General features: G+C 57.6%; 2 protein-coding genes across 2 annotated transcripts; both read left to right on the top strand.

Annotated features, from left to right (window-relative positions):
- The first annotated feature begins 511 nt into the window (after nt 1–511).
- ZPR1 (ZPR1 zinc finger) lies at nt 512–5,379 on the top strand. Its single transcript, XM_032229580.1, has 14 exons — nt 512–649; nt 757–918; nt 1,169–1,259; nt 1,850–1,920; nt 2,636–2,722; nt 2,820–2,942; nt 3,077–3,130; nt 3,239–3,305; nt 3,494–3,564; nt 3,645–3,734; nt 3,832–3,942; nt 4,226–4,312; nt 4,456–4,521; nt 5,086–5,379. The coding sequence occupies exons 1-14, from the start codon at nt 527–529 to the stop codon at nt 5,218–5,220; spliced, it is 1,338 nt and encodes a 445-aa protein (XP_032085471.1). The 5' UTR covers nt 512–526; the 3' UTR covers nt 5,221–5,379.
- A 626-nt stretch (nt 5,380–6,005) lies between these two features.
- BUD13 (BUD13 homolog) lies at nt 6,006–11,908 on the top strand. Its single transcript, XM_032229579.1, has 11 exons — nt 6,006–6,566; nt 6,909–7,008; nt 7,308–7,392; nt 7,810–7,864; nt 8,167–8,453; nt 8,592–8,923; nt 9,088–9,193; nt 9,524–9,662; nt 9,949–10,136; nt 10,539–10,620; nt 11,148–11,908. The coding sequence occupies exons 1-11, from the start codon at nt 6,448–6,450 to the stop codon at nt 11,239–11,241; spliced, it is 1,587 nt and encodes a 528-aa protein (XP_032085470.1). The 5' UTR covers nt 6,006–6,447; the 3' UTR covers nt 11,242–11,908.
- Nucleotides 11,909–13,334: the final 1,426 nt, after the last annotated feature.

Below are 13,334 nucleotides of genomic sequence, written 5' to 3'. Positions count from 1 at the left end.
AGGATGGGTGTAACGTGGGTGAAGCGAGGCGCACCCACAATCGCTCGTGGGCCCAGGCGGAGACCACCGGATGCAGGGAGAGGGGGGGGATCTCTGGGTCAGTGAAGAGACGGAGGGGGTGGGGGGCATGATGGCGCCTTCCAATATTTGAGGGGCTGCCCAGAGAAAGATGGGGGGGGGGAGAGACCTCCGAGGCCCCCAAGCGAGGGAAGGACCAGAGGCCGCGGTCAGAGGCTCCTCCTGCCCCCCAGAGGTTGCGGGGCTCTTTGGAGACGAGGCTGGACGGCCATTTCTCTGGAACGCTGCAGGGTCGCCTGCTGGAGCAGGGGGCTGGACTAGAGGACCTCCGAGGCCCCTTCCAGCCCATTCATTCTGCCTCCCGGGCGCCCCCTGGGGAAGGAGGGAGAGGCGCCCGCGGGCCCCCTCTTGACGCTCACGGGCGGGGCGCCCGAGGGTGACGTCACAGGGGCGCCGAGTTCTTCTTCCGCCGGAAGCGGAAGCCGGCGCGGAGGCTGCGGGGGGCGGCATGGCGGCGGTGGGGCGGGAGCCGGGGGTCGCGGCGGGGGGGCCGTTCCGCCCGCTGAGCGCCGACGACGAGGAGCAGCTGCCGACCGAGCTGGAGTCGCTGTGCATGGCCTGCTTCCGCCAGGTGAGGCCGCGGCGCTTCCCGCTGCCGGTGCCGGTGGGGGGGGGCGGCGGGGCTCCGGCGGGGGTGCCGGGGAGCCCGGGCGGGCCTCAGCCTCTCCCTCCCCGCAGGGCACCACGCGGCTCCTGCTGACCCGCATCCCCTTCTTCCGGGAGGTCATCGTCGGCTCCTTCGCCTGCGGCAGCTGCGGCTGCACCAACGCCGAGGTCCAGTCGGCCGGACGCATCCAGGCGCGCGGGGTCCGCTACGCGCTGGCCGTCAAGAGCCGGCAGGTGGGCCGACTGGGGAGGGGGGACTCCGGACACGCCCCCCCAAAGGCCACTCTCCCCCCCCAGAGGGAGGGCGGGTCTCGGGCAGAGGGAGGGAGGGCGGGGGAGTCCAGAGGCGCTTCTCCCCCCCCGGGGGGTCTTTGGGGGGGCTGATGTTGAAGGGAGCCCGGGGAAAGCGGCTTGTGGCGCTGCCCCCTCCCCTCCTCCTCCTAGGGTAGAGTCACCGCTCCTGATCCTCTCCTCTCCCCCGCAGGACATGAACAGGGCGGTGGTGAAGACGGACTCTGCCACCGCTGGCGTCCCGGAGCTGGACTTCGAAATCCCCGCTTTTTCTCAGAAGGGAGGTGGGTGTGAAGCCCTGCGAGGGCCTCTTGGGGCGGGGGAGGGACATGGGAGAGGAGCCCCCCCCCCTGTTCTTTCCTGCTTTCCTGGAGGAACCCATGGAGGAGGAGGAGGAGGAGGAGGAGGAGGAGGAGGAGCTTCTGGTGGGCGAGGCCCCCCTCCTGAGAGAGTGCTGGGCAGGGGGCTGCATCTGCCTCCAGGAGATTTTGGTACCCGGGTGCTAGCCAGCTTTCTTTGGGGCTGAGGAGGGGAGCGTAGGCTCTTTTCCAAACTGGCTTCCTTTTTGGCTCTGAGGAAGTGCGGCTTTAATCTGCGGGGCTGAGCTGCCATCTGCTGCTATTTCCCAGGCCGATTGGAACTAGGGCACAAGGGGGGAGGCTTGTGGTTAGACAAGGGTGAGAATGCCGTTTGAGGGACAGCCTTCTTTCTGATTCCTGGCTTGCCCGAGAGGATCTGGCAGGAGGCCATATTGTTAGTTTGGGCTTTTTTTCATAGTAAGGACAGATACTTTACTTGTCTGGGTGGAAGAAACTTGTGATTGTCTGGAAGCATGGAGTAATCGTGGCTGTTTCCCCCCTTTCCCTCCCATCAGTTCTTACCACCCTGGAAGGGATCCTTGACAGAGCAATAGCAGGGCTGGAGCAGGATCAGCTTCACCGCAGAGTAAGCTGCTCGAAGGAATGTGGGAAATGGAGGGGGGCCACACTTTCCTCACATGGGGCAACTTTCTAGCTAGTTAATTGCAGATAGGCTTCCTGCCACCTGGGCAAAAAAACCTCCGATTGCTGGTTTAGAATAGGGGTGCCCAGTCCATGGACTGGCACTGGTGTGGGGCCTGCCAGAAACAAGCGGTCCCCTCCGCGGAATGCAGGCAGCACAGAAAACCACCCCCACCCCCCCAGTCGGTGGAAAAACCTCTGTCCATGGAATTGGACCCTGGTGCCCAAAAGGTTGGGGGCCGCTGTTCTAGAGCATCCTATTCATAAGTGTTGGGGTCTGAAGGCCCCCTTGGGAAGTGGAACAGGAGGGGATGGTCTTCTGCCGGTTTTCACATGGCCGGCTGCAATTCTGACAGCTCCACCGGGGGGGGGGGGGAGATTGCAAAGGCTTCTGGGGCACCTGAAATACTTCACGGTGAAACTGCGTGTGCTCCAGGCTGGGCTTTGTCTTTATTTGGTGGGGAGAGAATGCAGTCGGCTGGGCCAGAAAAGGAACAAGCCAGGCCTGCTGGTTTGACTGGTGGCTTAAGGTTCTTCCTGCAGCATGGCCTTTCTGGAGGAACAGCCCCAGCTGGGGGCCTAGAAGGGGGCTGCCCTGTGTCTCTGTGTGCTGCTTCCTCTGGGAAAGCAAGCCAGCTGTTTCTGCTTTTGGGCCGTAGAAAATGGACACTGAAGTGGCAGGAAAAATCGACGAATTCATCTCCAAGTTGAAAGGCCTGAAGGAAGCGGAATCGGCTTTCACATTTGTAAGTTGCCTTGGGGGGCTGAGAGCCGCCTCCACCTGCAGGCGATGTTAATGCCGGCAAAAGAGTGATTTTGGTGGCGCCTCTTTTCCCCCTCCAGATTCTTGATGATCCTTCGGGAAACAGTTTTGTGGAGAACCCTCATGCGCCGCAGAAGGACGAGGCCCTGGAGGTCACCCACTACAGGAGGACGGCCGAGCAAGCAGCTCTGCTTGGACTAGAGGTAACAGGCAGGGCTTGGACAGGTCTTGCCTGGGCCCCCTGCCGTTCCTGTGGCCTCGGAGCCCTCTTGCAAGCCCTGAGGGTCTGCATGCCAAACGCTTACGGACCCCTCCATTCCCCCCCCCCCCCTTTCAGGAAGAGGGCTTGGAGGAGGATCCAGCCGACCCTGCAGAGGACCTGAGGAACGAGGTGAGCGGCTGCGGCAGGGGCTGGCAGTTGGGGGGCAGGGTTCCCCTTTGGTCTGGTGCCTGTCCAGTCGGGAGCGGAGGGGCCTCATGGTGGCTTCTCTTCTGCCAGGTACTGCAGTTCGGCACCAACTGCCCCGAATGCAACGCTCCCACCAGCACAAACATGAAGCTGGTGCGTATCCTTTGAGTCTGTGGGGGCTTGCCTCTGCCAGCCCTATCCATGGCCCTGGCGTGGGCGCTGGCTCCTGGAGGGCAGAGGGAGCCGACCGGGCTCCTCCCCTGCCCCCAAGGAAACGCGTGGGGACTGGAGCAAGAGGGCTGATGGGTCTGCATGGTGGAGTTTTTCTTTACTGCTTCTCCTCAGAGATTCCCCATTTCAAGGAAGTCATCATCATGGCTACAAACTGCGATGCCTGTGGGCACAGAACAAACGAGGTGAGTCTTTTCATTCTGGCAGGGGGGGCCATCGAGGCTCTGCTCCGTGTTACCGCTTACCCCCCCTTTTATTGCCTTAGGTAAAATCCGGGGGAGGCATCGAGCCTTTGGGCACCAAGATAACCCTTCATGTGACGGGCCCTGCAGACATGATGAGGGACGTTCTAAAGGTGACCCTTCCTTCCCTCCATTCCGACAGTTGCACTTTCGGTGAAGGCTGCAGCCAGCCTTTCCCGGAACAAATGGGGTTCTCTCTCTCTTTTGCAGTCGGAAACCTGCAGGATAGAGATTCCAGAGCTGGAGTTTGAGATAGGAATGGGAGCTCTGGGTGGAAAATTCACCACTCTAGAAGGGTTGATGAAGGACATCCAGGCTCTGGTGAGTGAATCTGAGCGAGAATTGGAGGTCTGTCCCGTAGTGCCACATTTCTTCCAACGAAGGAACTGGAGAACAGCTGAACTAGAGGGGGGGGAGTGTGGGAGCCTTGGGCTGAGCTGCTCCCGCCTTTTGACTTGCGGCATCTGGGCGGAAGGCAGAGCACTGGTTTTGGGGAGCCTGGCTCTGCTGATCAGAGAGCTGCTGCCTTAGGGTGACCTGGGAGAGCGGGACTTGGAGGCGTTGCCTCTGCCTTGGGCCTAACCCCCAGCCGTCTCCCCTGCAGGTGGAGAAGAACCCCTTCACCCTGGGGGACGCCTCTTGCCCTGGCAAAGCAGCAAAACTGCATGCGTTTGGGAAGAAGCTCCAGCAGGTAAGGCCGCCTTTGCATGCCCCTCGTGCTACCAGCGCCAGCCCCCTGCAGGCCCTTTGCGGGAGGGACGGTGAGCCTTGCGTTTCGCGGGTGATGCTTTCTGTGGTCAGAGGGAGAGAGCGTCTCTTTTCTTTTTCTGCCAGATCGTAGATGGGCAGGTGAAGGTGCATCTTGTTCTGGATGACCCTGCAGGAAACAGTTACCTTCAGGTGAGGCAAATGGGGGCAAATAACCTGGGCGGAAAAGGGCCACCAACTTTTAAAAGAGGCATTGGGTGTTTTGTTTAAAAATGCCGCTATTTCACGTTTCCTGTAGTGGCTCAGGGAAGGGCAGACATACGTTTACACCTGGCCTTGGGGCTTCCAAGCAGCCTCTGTTATGGAATGTCCCTGTGGGCAGGAGGGAGGAGGAGGCGGCTCTAAAGTCCACCCCTCTCTGGTGAAATTGTTTGGCCTTCATTGTTGAGCTGTTGGGTTGTTCTGGCATTCTTCGGATATGCCAACTGGGCACTTTGGCCAGTGTTGGGTTGGGGAAGGAAGGCTGATCTTGATGTTTCCAGGGAAGACACCTGAAGGGGCTGAAGGACACTTTTTATGTTATCTTGTTGTGCGTATTTTTAATAATTCTTTGCATGTTTGATTTTGCCTTTTTAAAAAATAAACCCAAGACCTGTTCTTAAAAGGAACGCTACCAGATTTGGGCAAAAGACAGCAAACCCTGGGGATTTATTGCACGCTGGCTGCTGCCTCATAGTCTTCTCTTTGCACTTCCAGAATCTCTATGCTCCTGAAGAAGACCCGGAGTTGTGTGTGGAGCGATACGAGCGGCAGTTTGAACAGAACGAGGAGCTGGGCCTGAATGACATGAAAACAGAGGGCTACGAGGCAGATGTTTCTTCCCCTCAGTAGCCAAGCTGACCACTTGGACACGGCATGGAAAGCCACAGACTGTTGGGTTTCAAGCTTCTGTCGACCCACTTTTCTTTGGCAAGCAGTAGCTTGATTGACTCTGCCCCTTCCGTAGAAGGCAGGCTGGCTGGACTCCACTATTAAAACCGAAGCAGGGAAGTCGGCGTCCTTCTCTTAAAGGGAAGCGGGAGGGTTGTCCTGGGGTTTCCTGGGTGAAGCAGCAGCGACTTCTGGCTTCCCGCCTTTTTCCTCCTGAGCCCAAGGGGGGCAAAGACGTGGCCCTTCTCCCTCAAGAGTTTGCACGCTGCCCTTGCACTACCAAGAGCCACGCTGATAATTGCCTACAACCTTCCCGTGCCCTGCCGGTGGGAGTGGTGGATTCAGGGGTTGCAGCAACTGGGAGCCCTACAATATGAGAGGTTGGCCGTGTCCTGGCTTGGCCCTTCTGAAGAAACTCTGGGCCCTTAACAAAGTTAATGCTGGAATAATAAAAATTACATCTAACCAAGGAAGGCAACAGATCACTCAGCCAAAGCTGCTCTGGTGCTCATCTCTCATCCTTCGGAGCAAGCCTGGGGATTTCCTTTGTTTCCTAAACACAACCGAGGTGCTGAGGGCCGGGTAGACCTCTAGGTGCAGAGCGTGCCTCCACTTGTGGGGCTTCCATAGCAAATCATCCTCCGAGTTGCCTTTCTCCAGCCACTTGGAGGATGTGGGTGAAGCCCTTCGCGTGGCACGGATGAAAGGAGCGGTTCCACCAGAGCAACGCCTGTTGGAATGGCCCAGAGGGCTCGCACTTGGGGGGGCCGACGTGGCGGGAGGGCTACTGATTCCCGGGGCTTTGCAGCGGACCTGGCGTGCGGGTTTTGCTCCCACTTTGAGAAGGGCTGTTGGCCATCAGGGTGGTCGGAGCTCCAGAGCAGGGAGAGCGGAAGACTGGCTCGAAGCAGCGCTTGAAGAGGGGCGACCGCAGCTGCTTTTGGGGTCTGCTGGCGCCTTGAGAGGCAGACCGAGCTCCGCTGCAGAGGAACCGGCCCGACTCCCTGGCAGCCACGGCCACGAGGACGCCCGTCCGCCAGGGACCCCCAACCACCGACCTCCTAGCCCAGGGAAAGGAGAGAGCCGCTTCCCAGGGTGCGGGCGCCGCCAGAGGGCGCCCTCGTGCCCCGGAGACGACCAAAGAGAGGGGCCGGCTGCCCTGCTTCCGCTTCCGGGTCTCCAGAGAAGATGGCGGCGGCCTCCAGCCTCTCCAAGGCCGAGTACCTGCGGCGGCGCTACCTGGAGGGCGGCGATGCCGAGGCGGGCAAGAAGCGGCGGCGGAAGAAGGCGGCGGCGGCAGCGGGCCGGTGAGTGAATTCGGCCTTGCGGGCCTCCGGTCTTCCTGGGCCTGAACCAGCCGCTGCTTGGCGTCCCTCGAGGCCGGCGAGAAGCCTGGAGGGTCGCCCTCCCTGCGCGGCCCCGGAACCCGGGCCCGCTTGGCCGCTTCCCCGAAGGGGCGGCTGGGCCCGCTCGGAGGGAGCCCCCGGCGGGGGTTCCCCGCGTGCGGAAGGGCCGCCCTGCCAGCCCTTCTGCTCAAGCGGGAGCTGGGGGCGTGTGTGCGGCCGAAGGTCCCGGGGCTTCTCCCTCTGAGCGTGGCGCGCCTGGGCCGGTGCTGAACCGGTGGCGAAGGGCTCTTTTCCCGCCCGCAGGATGCGCATCGTGGATGACGACGACGTGAGCTGGAAGAGCCGGCCTGCCGACGAGGGCAAGGAGGAGGAGGAAGAAGCGGACGAGAGCGACCTGCCCGTGGTGAGTCGGGGGCGGCCGGGCCTCGCCTGGACTTTCCTGGCTGGCTGCCTGCAGTGCGGAGGGTTATGGTTTATGTCCCATGGTCGGGTGCCAAAGCAAAGCGATGAGACAGGCAGGGCCCATGGAGGGGAAACGGCTTAACCGGCTGCACGATCCTGTCTGGCTCCGTCACCGGGATCCGAGATTTTGCCTTTCCGGTGCTGGAGCCGATCCTCAGGGAATCGTTTAACGGGTTGCTTGTTAGGAGGACTTTTAGCCATGCAGAGGAAAACCCCTCCTGTCTCATCTGTTCTTTCTAGGTGGCTGAATTTATTGATGAACGGCCAGATGAAGTTAAATGGATGGAAACTTTCCGAGGAAGTAACAAATGGAAGTTATTAGGAGGTTAGCAGTTTGGAGCTTCTCTGAGAGAATGGTGTCATTGTGCGTGAGATCCTTGAGCTGGGTTTGCTGCATGCATCCTCTGCCTGATCCAGGCTTTGAGCAAAGAGGGTTCGGGTTGCGCTGGCTGAAAAGGCAATTTAAAAGGTGAAAGCTGGAATGGTTTGGAAGGAAAGTCGTGGGCCACATTTTACTTTCCTTTGAAAAAACCATTTTGTTTATTAAAAAATGAAATGTCTTTTCATCCTGGAAATAATCTTTCTTCAGAAACAAATTTGGCACCCGCCAGATCCCCACCCCTGTGCTTGCTCTTTAGGAATTCTCCAAGTTGTAATTTCTACATTTTGGGAAACAGCCACATGAAGAGAGACAATTAGGAATGCCTTGTGTATTAAGAAGGCTTTACATTTCTTTTTAAAGATCAAAATGAGGAGCCATCGTCTGGACATTCTACGGCAACTGCATCAATAAGCAGGTGAGATGTGGGAACGTAGCTGATTAGCTCACAACCGAATCTTTCCGGCTATTGCTTGTGTTAATCAAGGATAATATTTGTAGCTCAGGGTTGACATACTTGTGTTGCTTGATGTTATATGCTATTGCCAGATTGCTGAATTAGCCAGACACTTCTTGGATCAGGAGAATTTTTCCTAAGATTCTTATTCAGTAACCAGGCAAGAACCAAGAATATATAAAGCTTATCTTGCAATGTAATGCTAATTGAAAATGGGTATATTTGTTAGCAACTTAGACTGTTGCTTTTGTTACCGTACTCAGTTCAGAAACCTCCAGAACAAATGAAAAAAAGCATTTGTTGGACCAGTCCCCGCCTAGGAGAGCCCGTCATGCCCAGCCTGATCTGTCCCCTAAAAGAGAGCCGTCAGCAGGAGGCACACATCATGTCAGAGGTTCGAGTGGAAGCCAGCGTGAATTGTTCTCAGACGAACGTTCAGCTGGCCAGAAGTTTAGGGCAACGGCTGGTGCGGATGTGTCGCTGCCTTGCAAGAAAGCATCTCGCCCGGAGGGAGACTTGCTGCTACCTCAGAAGGGGCTGCCATCCAGGAGTGAGTAGCCCCGTGCTAAAGTACCTGCCACTGTTTGGGGCGTGAGTTGTCCGAACCCCTCAGTGATACCTTGGCATCCATCAGCTATCCTTGGTGATGCATTCTGAAAACGTCTCTTTTCCTTCGTGGATTTCCCAGGCACCCGGCAGTCCCAGCCAACAGCAGCATCACCAAGGAAGCGGCAGAGACATGATTCGGAATCCAGTTCTGGCTCTTCTACGACGAGGGGAGCTGAAGCCACCACAGATTCAGACCTTTCCCCACCCCGGGCCACAGGCAGACCAGGCACACGGCGACCAAATTCTCCTGATCTCTCCCCTCCTAGAAGGAATCGGCCCAGATCTTCAGATTCGGACTTATCTCCTCCCCGAAGAGGAGCAGAAGCAAAAAAGAAAGGTCACAGGTCCAGGAGTCCCTCGACTGTCTTGCCACGTCATCAGGCCACGGAGTCCAACGGGAGCGGCCAGAGGGTGAGGCTTTGGCTTCCAGGAAGGGCCTGAGATGTGCTGCGGTGCCCAGTTGCAGGGAGAAAGCCTTGCTCCAGCTGAGGCAGCCAGGAGACAATAGGCTGTTCCATGAATGGATGATTTATGGGACACGCCTCTCTCCTGATTCCACCTTGTGTGTTTCTCAGATGCTGTCGGGGGGCAAAGCGGGCTTGGTATCGGCTGATCTGTTGAGAATGGAGCAGCAGGAACATAAGAAGGCTGGCAGCAGCAACAATAGCAAACATCTGGAGGGTGAGAATTTCTGGAGCTTGAAATTGCGTGGCGCATCCATAGCCCAAGCTTCTGTGCTTCAGCCCAGCTTTTTCTAGGCAGAATCTGGTCCAGGTGGCTGTTCAGGGCAGTAGGTGGACTGACTATAGAGACTTCCACATGGTGTTTGCATTATTAAACCCTGCAACTTCTTTCTTGAGGTTCTGTGGGGGATCCGTTTCCTCTCTTCCCTATTATGGTTTTGCTGTTTCTGCAAGAATCTGTAGTGGAAGTGGAAACAGGCCTCCACCTGGAAGCGTCCTTACCTGCGTGGCTGCTTTTAAATGCTCCGATCTATGCATTTCCCTTCAGATGAATCTCGGCACGCAAAGACAGTTTTCCGGGATGAGATGGGCCGTAAGAGGGACCTGAAGCAGGAGCGGCTGGAGCTGCGCAAGAAAGCAGAAGAGAAGTCGGAGCGAGATGAGCAGTATGCCAAGTGGGGCAAAGGGTGAGCTGGCGGTTTCCGTGCTTCAGCCTGGGAGCCCTGGGAAAAGGGCCTTCGGGATCCTACGGCCCATGTTGGCGTCCGGCAGGCAAGCAAGGGCCGGGATCTCAAAGGGAGGCTTTGCCACTGAGCTGCCTTTGGGCGGAAGGCCTGGAGTGGAGGAGGGTGGAGGCTTCCTGCATGTCGGTGGGCTCTCTTGCTAAGCCCACAGCTATTTTGTGCCGTTGTTCCGAGAGTGGGGCCATTGTCTCCTGCCGCCTCGTGATGTGCACCCCGTGTCTTTCCCAAGCCTGGCACAGAGCAGGCAGCAGCAGCAAAATGTGGACGACGCAGTGAAGGAAATGCAGAAGCCCCTGGCGAGGTACATCGATGACCAGGACTTGGATCAGATGCTGCGGGAGCAGGAGCGAGAAGGAGACCCCATGGCCGACTTCATGAGGAAGAAGAAGGTGGCCAAGGAGGGGCAAGGCACCAAAGGTCAGCGCTCGCAGCCTCAGGCGGGCAACGGGGGGCAGAAACCGTCAAAGGGGGCAGCCAGCATAGAAATGGTGACCGAAAGGTTTCAGGGAAGAAGGTCTGGGTGTAACAGTGGGAAACCGGCCACATTTGCTGCCTTTCAAGGGATGGGTGGGAGACTTCTAAAAGGGGCAGAGGCAGAAAAAGACATTTGGCCATTTAATCACCTTTTTCGCTCCCTGGTTGGCTTTTCTAGCTTCCCAGAGTGGTGATGTCCCCCTCTTGCCCAGGGATCTGATGCCATCAGTAAACCACCTCTAGTGCTTCTCTGTCTCTTGGCTCCGCCTTGTTGTTAATGGGCCTGATTGCCTTAAGGGGAAAAAGGGAAAACCTCCATTCTTTGTTTCCTCCCCTTTCCTCCAGAAAAGCCCAAGTACAATGGGCCAGCACCCCCACTGAACAGGTTCAACATCTGGCCAGGCTATCGCTGGGATGGAGTAGACAGGTAAGCCGCTCTTCCTGACGGAGTGAGGATCCCTCAGTTCTGTCTCCCAAAGGCCCAGAGGAAGAAGGGCCCAGGCCTCTGCTGGCAGCGTTGACCCCTGGCTACCGTTTTTTCTTCTTCTTAAGCCTTGCCCTAACCTTAATCCCATCCCTGCAAGCACTGGTTGGGTACGTGTAGCCACACATGGACAGGGAGCAAATCCTTCACTCAGCGGCCCTGATGATATTATCTAGTTGGGTAATAAAATGTCTGCAAGCAAATTGCCAAGCTCAGAGAGCACCAGGGACTCCCCGCTACAGCCGTGCATCCCTTTGACCTTTTCTCCTGGAACCTGAGAGGCAAAAGGGTTTCTGTGCAGATTTAGGAGGGCCCCTCTGGGTGGGAGTTGCCTGCTCTCCCCCCCCCCCCCCGGTCCTAATTTAGTACTTGGAAGGTGCTGAGGCTGTTCATGCAAGCCATCTAGTTCCCCCATAACTCTACATCACCCAGAGGCCCCGTCTGGCAGCTGTTTCCTTCTGCTTCTGCAGGTCCAACGGTTTTGAGAAGAAGCGCTTTGCCAGAATAGCAAGTAAGAAAGCGACACAGGAGCTCGCGTACAAGTGGAGCGTGGAAGACATGTGAGCCTCCGGGCCAAAGCGGGACAAAGACATTTAGAGGCCCCTGCAGAAGCGGGATACTTCCTCCTACCGGAGTTCACCTCCTAGAATCTGCAGGGGAGCCTCTGTGCCCAGCGCAGCTTCACAGGAGCCCCGGAATGCGGAGGGTTTTGAAGCCGTCGGAACGGAGGCCCCCGGGACGTCGGTCCAGCCGAAAGGCAGCACTCACAGGGCAGGCGGAGGATGCTGTGCCTGGTCATCACCTCTTGTCCCAGCGGCTGGGTACTTTGGGGAAGGAGAGGCGCGGAGAAGATACGGCTCTTGCCTCCGTGCTCTGCGTCTCCCGTTGAATGGTTCGCTTGCGAGGCTTTCCTGGCGTGAAGCATCCTCGCCCTCTCGGCTCTTGGGAACTTCCGTGGCATCTGCTCCTTCAACCAGTTCTCCTTAAAGGACTTGCTGGCACAGTGAAATCCTTTTTGGCCAAAGCAGAAGAGGTTGGTTGGAGATTCGGCTGGCAGCGCTCTCTATTCTCACGGCTTCTGCAGCGTAAATCCAGGGCGCTTTTTCTGGGCGTCCCTGAGAGCCTCCCAGAGAAAGCAGGTTCTGCAGAGCTGCGGGGCTGTCCAGAGATTTTCAGTACTGGCAGCAATTTAAGGATATGGTTTGTAAATAACAGGCTTCTTTTTTCCTAAGGCTACGCCTGTGTTTGTTTTTGAGACTTCCTACTTCTGTGTCGGTACAGAAAGTGAGAGAAATGGGCTCTGTTGATTTGTCTGTTGGGGGCACCTCTTCCTTTCTGTGGGGATGGAAGTGGCTTCTCTTCATTTGCAGACGGACAGACGCCAGGGAACTTCCCAGCCAGCATTTGACATGTTGCAGTTCTCACGGCTTCTGCAACGTAAATCCAGGACGCTTTTTCTGGGCATCCCTGAAAGCTGCAGAAATGGGCTCTGTTGACGTGTCTGTTTAGGGCACAGAGATGTGGTTGTGTTGGGGGCCTTTTGCGGGAGCTCTTGTTGGGCGAAGTTTGCCTCCGTCAGGCAGGGAGGGAGGGAGCTGGCTCTGGAGCACCAACCGCCTTGTCTCAAGAGTTTTTCCCAAGAGCCTGGAGGGGGGGGGGAGCTGAGCCGTTGTACTGGAGGGGGCATTGTCCCTGTGCCCCATGGCTATGCATGGGGGGGGGGTCTCCCATCAGTGGCTGCTGAGAGTGTGGTGGGGGCTCCAGAGCAAGGAGGGGAGACAAGGGCCTTTGTGGGGGGGGGGGCTTGCTGAGTCAAGGGCATCCATTTGGGGAATGGCCCAGGGGGAACACGGCTCATCTCGGATCAGCCACAGGAGTGGGAGGGGTGGGAATCTTACCGAAGCTCCTGTCCTTCCCTGTCATGGCCCTTCTCAGCAGGCTAATCATGAGGCAAAGGAGGCAGGTAGAAAAATGGGCGAAGGGGGCATGATTGTGAACATCCTTCGTGTGTGATTCACTGGCAGAGTGCCAGCGTGGGCGGGTGGAGGGGTCTGGTGCAGCTGGCTTTGCCATCCCGCTTGCCTTGTGAGCGCAGTTTAATTAGGGAGGGCAGAAAAAGTGGGAGGCAGTGAGGCCGGAAGGGCGATGGCACACCTTGTGCCAACTGGCCAGGGAAGGACTGCCCCGCCCCGGCCAGGCCCTTCCAAAGGAAGTGGGGAGCCCCAGAAGAGGATACTTGGCCCCAGCTGCCTCCCAGCTGAAGCCCTGGAAAATGGGGGGGGGGAGGGAAGGGGGGTGGTTAGCACTGGGGTTTGTGGCCCCTCAGTGGGAAGGGGCCACGCCACCTCCTCCTGTTCCGGGTCTGGGGCTGTTGCCCTGCAGTGTCAGCTCTTTTGTGAAGGGAGATCCCTTGCCTGGTTATTTGGCTGCCCCCCCCGTTCCATTGTTCGACTGTTTTATATTTTGGACAGGAAGCCGGACGATGGTGGTGATGATAATAAGCTTAAACTGGGTTATGAGCTTACGTGGTCCATGGTGCATGTCGGGGACAAGCAATTAAGCCTGGCCTCGCACATCGTAATGAGATTTTTGTTGATGTGCTCCTTGGTAATGTGTTTAGTTAGGATTAAGGGCTTAGCTCTCCGTGTGCTCAGGAG

This window comes from Thamnophis elegans, chromosome 13, assembly GCF_009769535.1.
Source record: "Thamnophis elegans isolate rThaEle1 chromosome 13, rThaEle1.pri, whole genome shotgun sequence".
NCBI classification, from domain to species: Eukaryota; Metazoa; Chordata; class Lepidosauria; order Squamata; family Colubridae; genus Thamnophis; species Thamnophis elegans.
The sequence above is the reverse complement of the archived record's forward strand: the minus strand, read 5'-3'. Positions and strand labels throughout refer to the sequence as shown.